Source organism: Chiloscyllium plagiosum, unplaced genomic scaffold (genome assembly GCF_037043375.1).
Source record: "Chiloscyllium plagiosum isolate Xiang-an unplaced genomic scaffold, Cpla_swu_hap1 HiC_scaffold_10, whole genome shotgun sequence".
NCBI classification, from domain to species: domain Eukaryota; kingdom Metazoa; phylum Chordata; class Chondrichthyes; order Orectolobiformes; family Hemiscylliidae; genus Chiloscyllium; species Chiloscyllium plagiosum.
The window spans coordinates 89,754,748-89,771,893 of record NW_028270148.1 but is presented as its reverse complement, the minus strand read 5'-3'; the positions used below and the strand labels follow the sequence as shown (position 1 = coordinate 89,771,893).

Sequence of the window (17,146 nt, the reverse complement as noted above, 5' to 3'; positions counted from 1 at the left end):
TTTGCCTTTTTATTATATTTTTTCTCCTGTTGATCCTAGTTGCTGCTTTTTTATGCTTGTATAGTCTGTTTCTTCCCATCCCACTCTGGGTATCATCATCAAAACAGTCGTTATCCAATTTTGCCATATCCTTTTGCTTGATGAGACTGTGGATCCTCTCTTCAAAACCATACTCCCAATAATTAGCTTAAAGTGCTCTCTACAATACTAGTTACATGATCTGCCAGGACACTGGTCCTAGCATGGTTCAAGTGAAGCCCGTTCCATCACAACAGATTCCTTTTATCCCAGTAATGTTGTCTGTGTCCTAGGAATAGAAACCCATTCCTGCTATGCCACTCTAAGTCATGTATTTAAGTCCTTGACTTTATATACAAATTGTTAATTTGCCTGTGGCTTCAGCAGTAATCCAGAGATGATGTTTTTTAGTTTAGGCTCATACCAACATAATCCCCTTTCTAGTTCTATCAATGTGAGCGGTATCACTGTGGATGACAACATCTGGATCACTACTCTCTGACTCCAAGTTTCTCTCCAACCCCAAGGAGATGTTCTTAACCATGGCACCATGCAGGCAACACAGCCTCCTGGACTCACGCTCATTGTGCAGAGAACGGCCTATATCCTCTAAATTATACTGTACTGTCTCTATAAATGCACATTAAAACCTTGCTTAATTATAGTCATCATTCCCCAGCTTTTGAGTTGTGTCTCAGACTATCAAACTGACGTACAAAAAGGGAGTTGCATCTTGTACACTGTTGCTTTAAATCCACAAAATCATTGCAAATGATCTGGTCATTTATTGCATGATGTTTATAGAACTATGTTGGGTACAAAATGGCTGCTATGTTTTGTATGTTAATCAATGGCTACACTGTTCATTGCATCAATTAAGGTTTGAGTGCAGATGGGTGGGGGAGGGCTGATTGGATAATTCATTGTTCACATCCCATGCACAGATAAAACAAAAATGACTGGTGAAATTTTAAAATGTCACTTTAAAGCATGGTCTTGATACCATCATTTTCAAACACAGCGCACAAGTTATTCAGTGCCCGAAGTGGCTGTATCCAGAGTTGATGAGAAGAAAGCTCTAGTTTCCACGAAGGATGCCAAGGAAGCACAGGACGTTAAGAGAAAAAGATACAGAAAAAAAATTATTCCATTATTATGCCTCCAATGGAGGTTAATCCTGACATGGATACAGCCTCTAAGGCCATCATCATGCACTCATTCATCAATGATATTTGAGAACATCGCAGTTGACATCTCCTCCCTGGATGCCCCATTACAAAAGCACAGTGCCATCGGTTCCTGCTGTGCACCAGTGGCTGCATAAGGAGCCAGCTAAGTACACTGTTTTGGAAGGGATAAAGGCAGTGACAAAAAAACACCAGCTGCAAGTAATCGTTCACATTGTACAGGTCTTTCTGCTATAATGTGCGTTTCGTTAACGTGAATTCGCCATATTGATGAATTGGGGATACTGTTTAAACATACAAACTTTTAAAATGAGTGTCGGCTGTAACGCCATTACATTGTCAACAATTTAAGTACAATTTCTATAGAACGATTTTTCTATCATTCGGGGTTGCACAAGAAAGCAACCATCGTGTTATTGAAGAACTACCTGTATAGAAAAAAACACAGACTCCCAGATCACACTTATTTTCTGTGGCTTTAAGGAGTCAGTGTGCCATGGATATACAGAATATGTCAGGTTGCAGACACTTTCCATCACTTGTACAGACTACACCTCAAATTTTGGCTATAGATCAGGAATGTGGGGGTTAAAGTGCAACAATTTGGTGCAGAAGCAGATGAGCAAATTGGATTTGGGTCTGCTCCCAGCCCTGGCTGAGATGGCCATAAATAATTTCAGGCAACCAGTGGCTAAGGGGGTTCATTGGGTTTAACTGCCTGCCTCTCTTCTGCAGTTAGATCCATACGTGTCCCTGGAGATGAAGCATATCAAACAATGATGAGTCAGAATACAGAAAGGAGATAGTGGGCTTGGTGATGTGGTACAATGATATCAACCTCTCTCTCTGTGTCAGCAAAACAAAAGAAAACATCTTTTGGGTTGAGAGCATCAAGTTTCTAGGAGTGACAATAACCAGCAACTTGTCTTGGATTTCCCATGTAGATGCAACAGTCAAGATGGCACAATAACACCTCTTCTTCAGGCGGCTCAGGAAATTTGGCATGTTCATAAGGACTGTCACCAACTTTTACAGATGCACCATAGAAAGTATACTATCTAGGTGGATAATGGCCTGGTATGGCAACTGCTCTGCCCAAGACCATAAGAAACAAAAGAAGGTTGTAGGCACGGCCCAGACCATCATTGAAGCCATCCATAGATTCCATTTACAACTCTCTTCACCACGGAAAGGCTGCCAGCATCTTCCATGACCCATCCCACCACAGTAATGCTCTCCTGCAAACTCTTCCATCAGGCAGAAGATACAGAAGCTTGAACGCATGCACCAACAGGTTCAAGAACAACTTCTTTCCTGCCGTTATTAGACAGATTAATGGCCTCTCTAACTTCAAATAATGTTGATCTTGTTAATGCTGATTTTGTCTCATGCACATCCTGTGTGATGTAACCTGTATGCCTCACTCTGTGCAAGTTTTCTTTTTCACCCTATGATCTGTGAGTCCTTGCTTACTATGATCTGCCTGTACTGCTTGCAAACATAGCTTTTCACTGTACAGAGGTACATGTGACAATAAATCAAATCAATTAGTCAAAAAAAAAATGCATGTGACATCAACCAAAGCACATGAGTCTTTCCACAACCAGAGTACCGCAGCGGTCGGTGTGCCCCGTTCATTCTGGAAATGTTACTTTTAATTTAATGACTTTCTCTTGTAGACCCTGTTTTGTTGCAATAATGTGAAAGTGCCCTTTAAGGGGTTGATAACTTGTTTTTTTTAACTGATTACAAGTATAAAGAAACATTTATTGACTCTGGTGGCATGTTTCTAGAGTTAGAGCTAGACGTTTCAATTTCTCACTTTGTTAATAAATCTAAAAGTAAGTAAACATTGATTTCTGGTCTCTCCATTCACCCACTGGCTGCAAAAAGTTTAACATATACTGCCAAAAAAAAACCCTTATTGCCTGCAAATCTCCTCGGTTTATCCTCAGGCTGTAAAAGGTGCTATATAAATGACAAGTGTTCTTTTCTATTATGGATAGCTACTGGAGAGATTATAAACAGTGTTACTAACTGATCAGTTCTCTGGAAGACAGATTTACCAAAAAAACGCAGAAGTCAAAGAAATAATATTGTAATATCTTTGAGTGGTGTGGTTTTCAAGTTTCCAGTTACCTCAAGTAAGGCAAAGATCAGACGCAATATTTACATGGGCATCAAGGGACATAAAAGTGGATAAACAGCATTAATATAGAAATCTGCTAAGACAGAACTTTAGAGATTGAATGGTCTATGTCTGTTCTTATTTTCCACAAAATGAGATCTGAATTCCTAACATTATTTATCTTATGCACATTTGTCGCTACAGAAACAATAAATACCTTCCGAGCAGCAGTTTTTTTATTTGATGGTAGAAATCCTCATGATGTGCATATTGCCTATTATGAAATTAACCCAAAAGTAGACATGGAAAACACTCGTTTATCAGTACCATCTTACTATACCCTAGTGATACAGGCAAGGATATATTCACCAGTTGAATCTCACCCAATGTTATTCAGTCCAGAGAACCTTCACAAGGCAATCCATGTCATGTTCTCTTCTCATAGAGTTTCATCTTGAAGAGGTAATCCAAGGCACACCTCGTCCTACCAAAGTGAATTAGATCAGGTTCCAACCACAGTAATATTTTATTCCATGAAATCTCCACGAAAAGAGGTTGAGGCAGTTAGGATTGCATTTGCCGGAGTTCAGAAGGATGAGGGGAGATCTCATAGAAACCTATAAAATTCCAACAGGAAGAGACAAGGTGGATGCAGGAAGAATGTTCCAAATAGTGAAGGAGTTCCGAACCAGGAGTCACAGTCTGAGGATGGGAAGTAGGTCATTAGCACAGAGGAGAAATTTTTTCACCCAGACTGGTGAGCCTGCAGAAGTTGTGACCACAGAACACAGTCAATTCCAAAACATTGTGATTTTAAGGAATTGGATATAGCACTTGAGGCTAAAGAGTTCAAAAGATATGGGGAAAGAAACAAGAATAGCCTATTGAGTTGGACTATCAGCTATGATATAATGAATGGTGGAGAGGGCTCAAAGACCCCTACTCTTGCTCTATTTTTGATGTTTCTATGAAAATAGTCTACACCAACTGTTCACCAGGAGTACTGTCCTATCCCCCAGTCCAGGCACTCCATACATACATTTGAGACACCACCTCGTGCTCCACCTCCTTCAAGACTTTTGCTTCCCTGGCCCCCAATGCCTTATCTTCACCATGGACATCCCGTCCTAGTCACATCCATCCGCCATGACCACGGTCTCCAAGCCCTCTGTTTTTCCCTCTCTCGACATCCCTGCCAGTACCCTTCCACTGACAATCTTATTCATTTGGCTGAACTGGTTCTCACGCACAAAAATTTCTCCTTTGAATCCCCCCACTTCCTCCAGACGCAAGAGGGAGCCATGGGCACCCGCATGGGGCCTAGTTATGCCTGTCTCTTTGTCGGTATGTGGAACGGTCCATCTTCTGCAGTTACACCAGCACCATTTCCCACCTCTTTCTCCACTACATTGATGACTGCATTGGCGCCACCTTATTCCCAATTCCCAATATACAGTTTATTCCCAATTCCTCCGCCTCCTCCGCATTTGCTCCCAGGAGGACCAGTTCCACCACAGAAAACACTAGATGGCATCTTTCTTTAATCACCACAATTTCCCCTTCCACGTGGTTGATGGTGCCCTCCAGCTCATCTCATCCACTTCCTGCGCTTTCGCCCTCGAACTCCAGCCCTCTAACCGCAACAAGGACAGAATCCCCCTGGTCCTCACCTTCCACCCCACGAACCTCCGTATACATCGCATCATCCTCAGCCATTTCCGCCACCTACAAACGGACCCCACCACCAGAGATATATTTCCCTCCCCACCCTTATCCATTTTCTGTAAAGACCGTTCCCTCCGCGACTCCCTCGTCACGTCCATGCCCAACTCTCCTCCTCCTCGGATGCTGCCTGACCTGCTGTGCTTTTCCAGCACCACACTGTTTTAAACATTACCCTATCTGAACTCGAGCTTTAGTGGAGGCCATCCAGTTCTAGTCACTCAGTAATTGCAAGTAGCACTGTTTCTTGAATGTTTACTGTACTGTAATTCCATTACATTTGGTCATTAGAATTTCACAAGCTTAGTGTCTCCATTCTTAACAATGCCTTTGCATCAGTGGAGCAGAAACTGTAAAAAGTAGAGCTGTGTTGCTAAATACATTAGTCATCAGCTACACTTAGCTTACAGCAAAGCGACATGTGGCCAACTGGAAGGCATGTGGCTAGGTGCATTTCTGATTAGTTTCAAAAATGCACAATATACAGTGCTGGCTATGATCGTAAACTTGAATGATGTTTTCTGCATTATAGAAAAATAATGAGATGAAAGATATAGAGTGGGCAATCATTTTTGATCATAGAGCTTCTTACTGTCTTAAGTTAAAAATTACGCAATACCAGGTTTTAGTCCAACAGGCTTATTTGGAAGCACAAGCTTTCGGAGCGCCGCTCCTTCATCAGGTGGAGTATAGGATCGCAAGACACAGAATTTATAGCAAAAGTTTACAGTGTGATATAACTGAAATTATATATTGAAAAAGACCTGGATTGTTTGTTGAGTCTGTCATCTTTTAGAATGAACATGTTCATAGGGCGAGGGTTAGGGTTAGGGTTAGAGTGATGGCACAGTGGTTAGCACTGCTGCCTCACAGCGACAGAGACCGGGGTTCAATTTCGGCCTCAGGCGACTGACTGTGTGGAGTTTGCACATTCTCCCTGTGTCTGCGTGGGTTTTCTCCAGATGCCCCGGTTTCCTCCCACAGTCCAAAGATGTGCAGGTTAGGTGAATTGGCCCTGCTAAATTGCCCATAGTGTTAGGTGAATGGGTAAATGTAGGGGAGTGGGTATGGGTGGGTTGCGCTTCGGCGGGTCGGTGTGAACTTGTTGGCCCCAAGGGCCTGTTTCCACACTGTAAGTAATCTAATTTCCGTTCTTTCATTTGTAAATTCCAGAACTTTCTTAAAGTTACATTCTCAAGTGAACTTTAACAATAGGTGCCATGCTGGTCCAGATAATGCACTTAAGGTGTGAGGTGTCCTGTGTGAGGCTGTCTGTGCCCCAATGTTCAGACTGACTAAATAAGGGATTTACAGAATCTTATATGGATTCATGCAGTTTTTGAGCAAAATAAAATGAAATTCTACAAGTACAAATTCACCCCACAAACTTATATGTGTGTGCATACATGTCGGTGCGTGCACGCGAGGGGGGTATGAGTGTCTGTGTGTGTGTACGCGCATGTGGGTGTCTGCGCACGAGGGTGTATGTGGGTCTATGAGAGAGTGTGAATGCATATGTATGTGAGTGTGAGTGTAAACGGTTATAAGTCTGTGAGTGGGTGCTCGTGGGTCTGTAGGGTGTGTGTGTGTGTATGTGTGTGTGTTCACCTGTAGTGTGACATAAACCCAAGGTCCTGGTTGACACCAATCACATGGATACCAAACATGGCTACGAGCCTCTGCTCGGTCACTTTGCTTTGTTGCCTGTCCCAAAGTCTGTATTGGAGGATGGTCACCCAAAAGTCTGAGGTCGAATGTCCCGGAGCGCTGAAGTGTTCTCCGATTGGGAGGGAACAATCCTGTCTGTTGATTGTTGTGCAGTATCCATTCATCCGTTATCCGTTGCTGTATCATGCCTCAAGGGATCCTTGACTGGCCAAGTCACATCAGTACCTGCCACGCACATGGTGGGTGGTGTCCCCACGTATGATGGTGGTATCCTTGTTGACACTGACACATCTTGCAGCGTCTGAGATGTGTCAGTGTCGACACGGATATCACCATTACATATGGGGACACCACCCACCATGTAAGTGGCAGGTACTCATATGACTCAGCCAACGTTGTTTATCTGATACACTGCAGGCAAGGATGCCCTGAGGCATGGTACTTTGGTGAGACTGAGCAGAGGATATGGCAATGGATAAATGCACACCGCACAACAATCAACAGACAGGATTGCTCCCTCCCCGTCGGAGAACACTTCAGTGGTCCAGGACATTCAACCTCAGACCTTCAGGTGATCATCCCCCAATGTGGACTTCGGGACAGGCAACAATGCAAAGTGTCTGAGCAGAGGCTGATAGCCAAGTTCGGTACCCATGGGGATGGCCTCAATAGGGACCTTGGATTCATGTCACACTGCAGGTGACACCATTGCACCCCACACACACACACACACACACACACAAAGTTTGTGGGGCGAATTTGTACTTGCAGAATTACATTTTATTTTTCTCAAAAACTGCATGAATCCACATAAGATTCTGTAAAGCCCTTTTTTAGATTAGAGACAGTCTGAACATTGTGGCACAGACAGCCTCACACCTTCAATGCACTATCTGGGCCAACATGGCACCTATTGTTAAAGTTCACTTGAGAATGTAACTTTAAAAAAGTTCTGGAATTTACATATGAAAGAACCGAAATGAACATGTTCATTCTAAAAGATGAGAGACTCAACAAACTATCTAGGTCTTTTTCAATATATAATTTCAGTTACATCATACTGTAAACTTTTGCTTTAAATCCTGTGTCTTACGATCTTATACTCCACGACCACCTGATGAAGGAGCAGTGTTCCAAAAGCTAGTGCTTACAAATAAACCTGATAGCCTACAACTAGGTGTCATGTGATTTTTAACTTTGTACAGCCCGTTCCAACACCGGCACCTGAAAATCTTTACTGTCTTGGTTATTTAAATGTGGAAGCTGTCTGTTCAGTCAGTAAACACAGGAAGTACATTTACCTCTGCTGTGTACATGTAAGCAAGGTCTTTTATGCTAAAATGAATGCATCACAGCTAAAACAATGTTACTGTTGCCACACCTATGTTGACTCAGTGATTGTTATTGGACATGATAGAATTGTAGTATGTTAAGTAGGGTCTGCTTAAACTGGATGCTGTATCCTAGATACGTTTGGATTTCAAGCATATAAGCAACATTACGCACCCCTTCCAGGGCTGATGGCTGTTAGAAGGGGACGTCGATCGGTCATCTTCTGCTGTCTTTCTTGTTCCATTATGACTTCCATCTCCTTCTTCTCCAGCATCTTACAGGATGGGTAAAATAGACCAACCGTTTGGGTGCTTTGGTCCTTCTTAGATTCCAACCCAAGCCTCTGTAGTGGGATAGTCAAAGGTTGCCAGATTGGAGAAGAATGCAGATCTGTGGTCTTCAGGGCAAAAAATATAATAGAAATGAGATGATGTTTTGAATGTCTTTAGGGCTTGTAACCATGAGAGAGAAATTGCAACTAATTGTGTTAGAGGTCAATCTTTAATATGTATTTTTAAAGTTCTTGTTCAAGCTATTTTAACAGAATAGATAACCGTTAGAAAAAAAAACTTGTATTTATATAGCATCTTACACAAGATTGCAATTTGCTTTACAGACAATTATGTATTTGTGCAGCATTTATTTTGTTGTAATCCAAGAAAGGGGACAATTACTTGCTGATAATGACGAGAATAGCTATTTGGAATCATGTACATGGAGTGATAGGACACTAAGAAAAACCTGCTCTCTCCTGAACAGTGTTTTGAGACATTTTATGCCCAACAATTAGTGCAGACGAGGCTTCAGACTGACATTTTGCACAGAAGACAGCACCTCCAACAGGACAGCACTCCTTCACTGGTCGGTGCTTAACTCTTTGAAAAGTTCTGGAAGTGGACAAATGCTGGATTAGTGCAATGAATCCAAAACCTTTTGATTCAGAGCCACAGGTGTTAACTGATAAAGTTTCACACCTAAAATTGTCTTTGTCAATCTAATAAAACTACACTGCTACAGAGCCACAAATTATAACCAATTTTATTGCACCAAATTTGCTGTTAGGTCAAGTTAATCTCAAAATCAACTTTGACAAAGGCATGGCTTAATTAATAACATTAGACTTTAGACTGTATTACTAGACATACAACTGAAATGCTATATAAAACATATGGAAGCACTGATGATAACACATTCAATACTCAAGGCAATTTAAACCTGCCGTTAATGGACTTTGAGATAAGTGTATCATGGATTCCAAAGGTGAAAGATTAAATGGAAGCTGGATTATAAACAGGTTCTGTATTTAGGTGGTTAAAAAGCTTTTAACAAATATTACTCAAGGTGGCTATAGGTAAAAACTCATTTCAATGATTAGAGGCAACATTGTGCCAGCATTCACATAATTGAACTTTCCATGTTTACAGTAACAAAAGATAAATACACAGATAGAAGTCAGGGCTGCTTTTTAAACAAATTGTGTTTTTGGATGAGACAAACTGTATAGTCATCGGCTGACAGCGTATCATTTTACACAACCTAATCCAACTACCCCCCCCCCGCTCCCTCCAACTTTGCTGAACTTTATAATTAAAGCTTAACAGTAAAACTGTAGCACTGAGATTTATGCTTCCAAAAATGTCAAACCCTTCAGTAGATAATTATAAGAAAAATCAATGGATGCATTGCTGCCATATGCAAGCTTGAGCTGCCCCAAAGCAGTTATGCCAAAATGAGTGTGACTCTTAACAACTCAAGTCATCTAATGAGTTGCTCATTACTGAACAGTAACTGATGCCAGGAGGTGAGATGAAGTAAGGTGGGAGGAAGGCAGAACGGAGCACAAACACTGGCATAGATAAGTTGAATTGACTGACTCATTTTGGTGCTAGAAGTTCTTTGCAATGTGAGTTGTTGGAGTTTGCACTAATCCAGCATTTGTCCACTTCCAGAACTTTTCCTAAAATTATATCATGAGGTAAGCCTACTTGGTCAAACAAAAGCAAATGCAAAAGTGAAACAAATGAAAGTTGTTGCAAGTGTATTTTTATGCCTCTATCTTTTCTGATCTAGTGCAACAAGACCAGGAAGGGGACCAGGAAGAATGCTTTTAAAAATAAACTCTGTCTTTCAGATGCTATATCATTTGCATATTTATATGATTTAAAGTATTTTCACTGTTTATAAAATTTTTCTTTAATGCTTTCTCAATTAAGTCATCCTCTTCTTACACAGCCAACAAGAAACTAAACGTAAATTGCTTGAAACTGTAATTCACTGATCTGTTAAATGTACAATATGATCGTAAAGTCTCACAATAGAAGTCTGTTTTACAGACAATGAAATAGCACAGGATAGAAAAACAAACAATTCAACTTAGACCTGATACCGGTTTAGCATAATATGCAGCTGTTATTCAGACTCTGAAAATAATAATCAATTTTTTTTTAAACAAGGGAACAGTCTGCCATCCTGTGGCTTGAAATGGAAATTATCCATCAGCAGCGGAAAACTGCATTCAAACTATATACGTTTTCCATAATTGAAAGCTTTTCATGCCCATACCTATATATTAAACCCAATACCTACGTTTGAAGTCAATTTGATATTTGCTGTTGTGCAGCAAGGCATATAAAAAGGACACTTTTCTTTTGTATAATTACTGGTATCAGGTGAAATAATTGCTGAACAGAAGTCAGCCATGACCACCTGCAGGTGGAGAAAATGACTTTTTTTTGTTTTCACACTGCACTTCATGAACTCAGGATATCCTAAAGAACGTTACAGCAGAAAGTGAGGACTGCAGACACTGGACATGTCACCATTGTTCCTTAGGCTTTGACTTTGCCAACAAGTCTGTTATGTGGCACATTTGCAAGTGCATTTTGGAAGACCATGTGCAATGCATCAAACGCAATACCCTCAGCAACCTTCTCTGTTACCTTGTCTTTATATCCTCTTTAGTCACAAGAAAGGTCCCAAAGGACTTGAGAATAGCCAATGTTGTTCCTTTGTTTAAAAGGGGCAACAGGGATATTCCAGGAAATTACAGACTGGTGAGCCTTACATCCGTGGTAGAGAAATTATTGGAGAAGATTCTTAGGCATAGGATTTACTGACATTTGGAAATATTTGGACTTATCAATGATAGTCCCACAAACTTGACAGATTTTTTTTGAGAAACTGACATAGATGATTGATGAGAGCAGGGTAGTAGATATTGTCGTTAAGGATTTTAGAAAGGCCTTTGACATGATCCCTCATGGCAGGTTGATAAAGAAGATGAAGCCATATGGGATCTGCGGTGAGTTGGTAAGATGGATACAGAACTGGCTTAGTCATAGAAGACAGATAGTAGTGGTGGAATGGTATTTTTCTGACTGGAGATACGTGACCAATATGTTCTAAAAACACTCAAAAAGGATAAGAACATAATCCTACTACCAGCAGGTAAAGGCAGAATAACGGCTATTATGGGCAAGATTCAAAAGCAGAGAAATTACTTGCAGATACATTCAAAAAGCAGAGAAATTACTTGCAGATACCAACACCAACCTATAGAGGGAGTATGACCACATGCCCCAGGTAACCAATAGAATAAACAGCACACTACAGAACCTACAAAAAACACAGACTGATAACCTGGACAGACCCACAAAAGATGATGCCAGAAGGCAACAACATCCTAAGATTTTATGGATTACCTAAGGTACACTGACATACCACTTCGACCTATTGTGGTACTTCCAAGAATTCCATGGCATAAACTGGCAAATGAACCCAATAGTCAGAGGGAAATTGAGAAACAAACTTGCAAGGAGAACTCAGCTATCTGTAAAAATAATAGGGTAGTTATGGTAGGGGATTTTAACTTTCCAAACAGACTTGGGACTGCCATAGTGTTAAAGGTTTAGATGGAGAGGAATTTCTTAAGTGTGTACAAGACAATTTTCTGATTCAGTATGTGGATGTACCTACTAGAGAAGTTGCAAAACTAGACCTACTCTTGGGAAATAAGGCAGGGTAAGTGACAGAGGTGTCAGTGGGGGAGCACTTTGGGGCCAGCGACCATAATTCTATCCGTTTTAAAATAGTGATGGAAAAGAATAGACCCCAGATTTAAAATTTGAAGGTCTAAATTGGAGAAAGGCCAATTTTGACGGTATTAGGCAAGAACTTTCAAAAGCTGATTGGAGGCAGATGTTCACAGGTAAAGGGACGGCTGGAAAATGGGAAGCCTTCAGAAATGAGATAACAAGAATCCAGAGAAAGTATATTCCTGTCAGGGTGAAAGGGAAGGCTGGTAGGTATAGGGAATGCTGGATGACTAAAGAAATTGAGGGTTTGGTTAAGAAAAAAAAGGAAGCATATGTCAGGTATAGACAGGATAGATCGAGTGAATCCTTAGAAGAGTATAAAGGAAGTAGGAGTATACATAAGAGGGAAATCAGGAAGGCAAAACGGGGACATGAGATAGCTTTGGCAAATAGAATTAAGGAGAATCAAAAGGGTTTTTACAAATATATCAAGGACAAAAGGGTAACTAGGGAGAGAACAGGGCCCCTCAAAGATCAGCATGGTGGCCTTTGTGTGGAGCCACAGAAAATAGGGGAGATACTAAATGAATATTTTGCATCAGTATTTACTGTGGAAAAGGATATGGAAGATATAGACTGCAGGGAAATAGATGGTGACATCTTGCAAAATGTCCAGATTACAGAGGAGGAAGTGCTGAATGTCTTGAAACGGTTAAAAGGGATAAATCCCCAGGACCTGATCAGGTGTACCCGACAACTCTGTGGGAAGCTAGAGAAGTGATTGCTGGGTCTCTTGCAGAGATATTTGTATCATCGATAGTCACAGGTGAGGTGCTGGAAGACTGGAGGTTGGCAAACGTGGTGCCATTGTTTAAAAAGGGTGGTAAAGACAAGCCAGGGAACTATAGACCGGTGAGCCTGACCTCGGTGGTGGGCAAGTTGTTGGAGGGAATCGCAAGGGACAGGATGTGCATGTATTTGGAAAGGCAAGGACTGATTCGGGATAGTCAACATGGCTTTGTACGTGGGAAATCATGTCTCACAAACTTAATTGAGTTTTTTTGAAGAATTAACAAAGAAGTTCGATGAGGGCAGAGCAGTAGATTTGATCTATATGGACTTCAATAAAGCATATGACAAGGTTTCCCATGGGAGACTGATTAGCAAGGTTAGATCTCATGGAATACAGGGAGAACTAGCCATTTGAATACAGAACTGGCTCAAAGGTAGAAGACAGAGGGTGGTGGTGGAGGGTTGTTTTCCAGACTGGAGGCCTGTGACCAGTGGAGTGCCACGAAGATCGGTGCTGGGCCCCCTACTTTTTGCCATTTACATAAATGATTTGGATGCGAGCATAAGAGGTACAGTTGGTAAGTTTGCAGATGACACCAAAATTGGAGGTGTAGTGGAGAGCGAAGAGCGAAGAGGGTTCCCTCAGATTAAAACAGGATCTGGACCAGATGGGCCAATGGGCTGAGAAGTGGCAGATGGAGTTTAATTCAGATAAATGCGAGGTGCTGCATTTTGGGAAAGCAAATCTTAGCAGGACTTATACACTTAATGGTAAGGTCCTAGGGAGTGTTGCTGAACAAAGAGACCTTGGAGTGCAGGTTCATAGCTCCTTGAAAATGGAGTCGCAGGTAGATAGGATAGTGAAGGCAGTATTTGGTATGCTTTCCTTTATTGGTCAGAGTATTGGGTACAGGAGTTGGGAGGTCATGTTGCGGCTGTACAGGACATTGGTTAGGCCACTGTAGTAATATTGCGTGCAATTCTGGTCTCCTTCCTATCGGAAAGATGTTGTGAAACTTGAAAGGGTTCAGAAAAGATATAAGGATGTTACCAGGGTTGGAGTATCTGAGCTACAAGGAGAGGCTGAACAGGCTGGGGCTGTTTTCCCTTGAGCGTCGGAGGCTGAGGGGTGACCTTATAGAGGTGTACAAAATTGAGGGGCATGGATAGGATAAATAGACAAAGTCTTTTTCCCTGGGGTCGGGGAGTCCAGAACTAGAGGGCACAGGTTTAGGGTGAGAGTGGAAAGATATAAGAGAGATCTAAGGGGCAACTTTTTCACGCAGAGGGTAGTACGTGTATGGAATGAGTTGCCAGAGGATGTGGTGGAGGCTAGTACAATTGCAACATTTAAGAGGCATTTGGATGGGTATATGAATTTGAAAGGTTTGGTGGGATATGGGCCGGGTGCTGGCAGGTGGGACTAGATTGGGTTGGGATATCTGGTTGGCATGGATGGTTGGACCGCAGGGTCTGTTTCCATGCTGTACATCTCTGTGACTCTAAAAACTGAAACATCTTATCAGCGGATGAAACACTCCAAACAATCATCACAGGAATTCCTAGACAACATCAAGAACAAAACCATAGACAAGGAAGAAGCAATGGTGTCATTCGATGTAATGGTACTATTTACCTCAATTGACAAAACCCTAGCCAAAGAGACAACAGCCAACCTCCTGGACAAACAGAACAGACAACACGACGGGGAACCTATCAACAACGACAGCATTCTAGTAGACCTGTGCTTGACGACACAGTTCACATTAAACAGCCACATGTATGAACAGATTAATGGATGCCTATGAGTTCACGTATGTGACGAAGCTGCTCTTTTAACAAGGTTATGTTGTCCTTGGCAATTTTTTTCCAGAGAGGTGATAAATGACATGTTCTGAAAAATCTGTGATTGGATGGATTTTAGGGCAATTCGTTGACAACTAACAGATACTGCCTCAGGCAGAAAGCTTTTATGTTTAATAAATACACTTGTATAATGAAAGAGGAGTGGCCAGTTTGCCTAGCTGAGCTGTTCTCTGGTTTGGTTGTAAAGCAGCAGAGGGTGTGCGCGTGTATGTGATGAGAGGCTGCGGGTCTCTCTCTCTCTCTCTCTCTCTCCCCCTGTAAGAACTGGCGTTAATAGGGATTGTTGAAGTATTTTGGAACAGCATCATTTAGTTGGGATAGTCTGTTGGGTTTGCAGATAAGATAAGTTATTCGGTATTCTGCGTTCGGTTCTTTGTGTTTCATTCCGTAACCTTGTAAATTGATTCTGTTTTGTTTAAAACTAAATGGTTTGACCAGCTGATTCTTTCATGGAATATCCACTGTACACCTGCTTAAGTCAAATAGCAAAATTAGGGTCTGAGCTACCTTCTTGAAATGTTTTGAGGGGTCTGGCCTGGTCCATAACACCCATCTCCAGGCTCATAGCAGAAGCAGTGATGCAAGAACTGGAACCAACAGCCCTCCCACAAATCCGACCCAAGCTCTGGATCAGATATGTTGACAACATATTTGTAATAATTAAGAGAACAGAGATTGAGAACACAAACTGGATTATCAACACTGCTCACAGGGAACAAGTTTATGAGAGAGGTGGTAACCAACAACTAACTCCCATTCCTGAATGTGATGTTAGAAAGAACACAGAACGGTGAGTGCACAACAAAAGTCGAACAGAAAAGCCACACACACGGACCAGATCCTGAACTACAACAGCAACCACACAAATACACACAAGAAAAATTGCATTAGGACCCTGCATAAAGAAAAAGAACACCTTTAAAAAGTCTTTGCCAAGAACACATATCCCCACAACTTCAACTGCAGATACCTAGCAGATAAACAACACAACGTGGACATACCACGACCCAATATACTAGCCACACTACCTTACATAAACAAAAATGGCAGAACTAACAGCCAGACATCTCCAATTACTCGGATTCATGACAGTCCATAAACCGGCAGACACGCTCAGACAATAACTAACAAGAACAAAAGACTCAATACCTATCATGTGCAAGACCAACGTAATTTACTAGATTCCATGCAAAGACTGTATAAAACACCATATAGGACAAACAGGCAGACAACTAGCAATCCTCATCCATGCACACCAACTAGCCACTAAACGCCATGACCAGATGTCCCTAGTAGCCACACACATAGATGACAAGGATTACAAATTTGACTGAGACAACACAACAGTATTAGGATAAGCTAAACAGAGGACAGCGAGAGAATTCTGGATGCAGGGTTGCTCACTGAGCTGCAAGGTTCTTTTCAGGCATTTTTATATTGGACAAACAGGCTGAAAATTAGCCACCAGGATACATGAACATCAACTAGCCACAAAAAGACATGACCCACTTTCACTAGTATCCTTACATACGGATGAAGAAGGACTCCACTTCGACTGGGACAACACATCCATCCTAGGACCAGTCAAACAGAGACACGGATGAGAATTCCTAGAAGCATGGCATTCCAATCTGAACTCTATCAAAAACACATTGACTTGGATCCCACTTACCACCCCCTGAGAAAAACAGGTAATGATATCACCATAGGAAATGACGTCACCACAGGAAATAACATCTTCGACCCAAGGAAACCCAAACACATTAGGGGCTACACTAGCAGTAAGTGGGCTACACTACCAGTACTTCATCCGGAGGCTCACTGAAGATGTTACCTAGTATGGTGACAAAATGTCTGAAAACGAACCTTCCAGCTCAGCGAGCACACCTACATCCAGAACCTCAACCTGAGCTGCAAATCTTCTCAAAACTCGCTAGCCAGATAATTTCTAGAAGCATGGCACTCATCCATGGACTCCATCAACATACGCATTGATCTAGACCCGACATACTGACCACTGCAACGACTGACCGGAACTGGTAACCTGAAGCAGCAGGAATGGAACCAAATAAATTCCAGAGGACATAGTACAGCAGTGCTTCACAGGATGCTCCTAAGCACTGACAATGTCACCTGGACAGGGGATTAAATGTCTGCAAATCATCTTCCAACTTCTTTTCAAGAAGAATGTAGCAGCTGGCAATTCTCTAATACTTTGGTACCACTCCTGCATCAAAAGGATTGGAAGGTGATGGTCAATGCGTCTGCAATTTCCACCTTTACTTCTCTCAATATCCTTGAATGCACCTGGGTCCAGTCCAAGTGTCTTACCAACTTTACGTACAGCCAGTCTAACATCTCCTTTTTATCAATTTTTAATTCATCCAATATCTCAACGA

General features: G+C 41.7%; 1 protein-coding gene across 4 annotated transcripts in view; it reads right to left on the bottom strand.

The window, feature by feature from the left end:
• Positions 1–17,146, bottom strand: part of dzank1 (double zinc ribbon and ankyrin repeat domains 1) — a 113,928-nt gene that overhangs the window by 49,336 nt on the left and 47,446 nt on the right. For all 4 annotated transcript variants that reach the window (XM_087991535.1, XM_087991537.1, XM_087991534.1 and 1 more), the window contains one exon: positions 8,230–8,452. In XM_087991535.1, the coding sequence (XP_087847661.1) occupies positions 8,230–8,452 (223 nt within the window). The remainder of the gene's footprint in view (positions 1–8,229; positions 8,453–17,146) is intronic.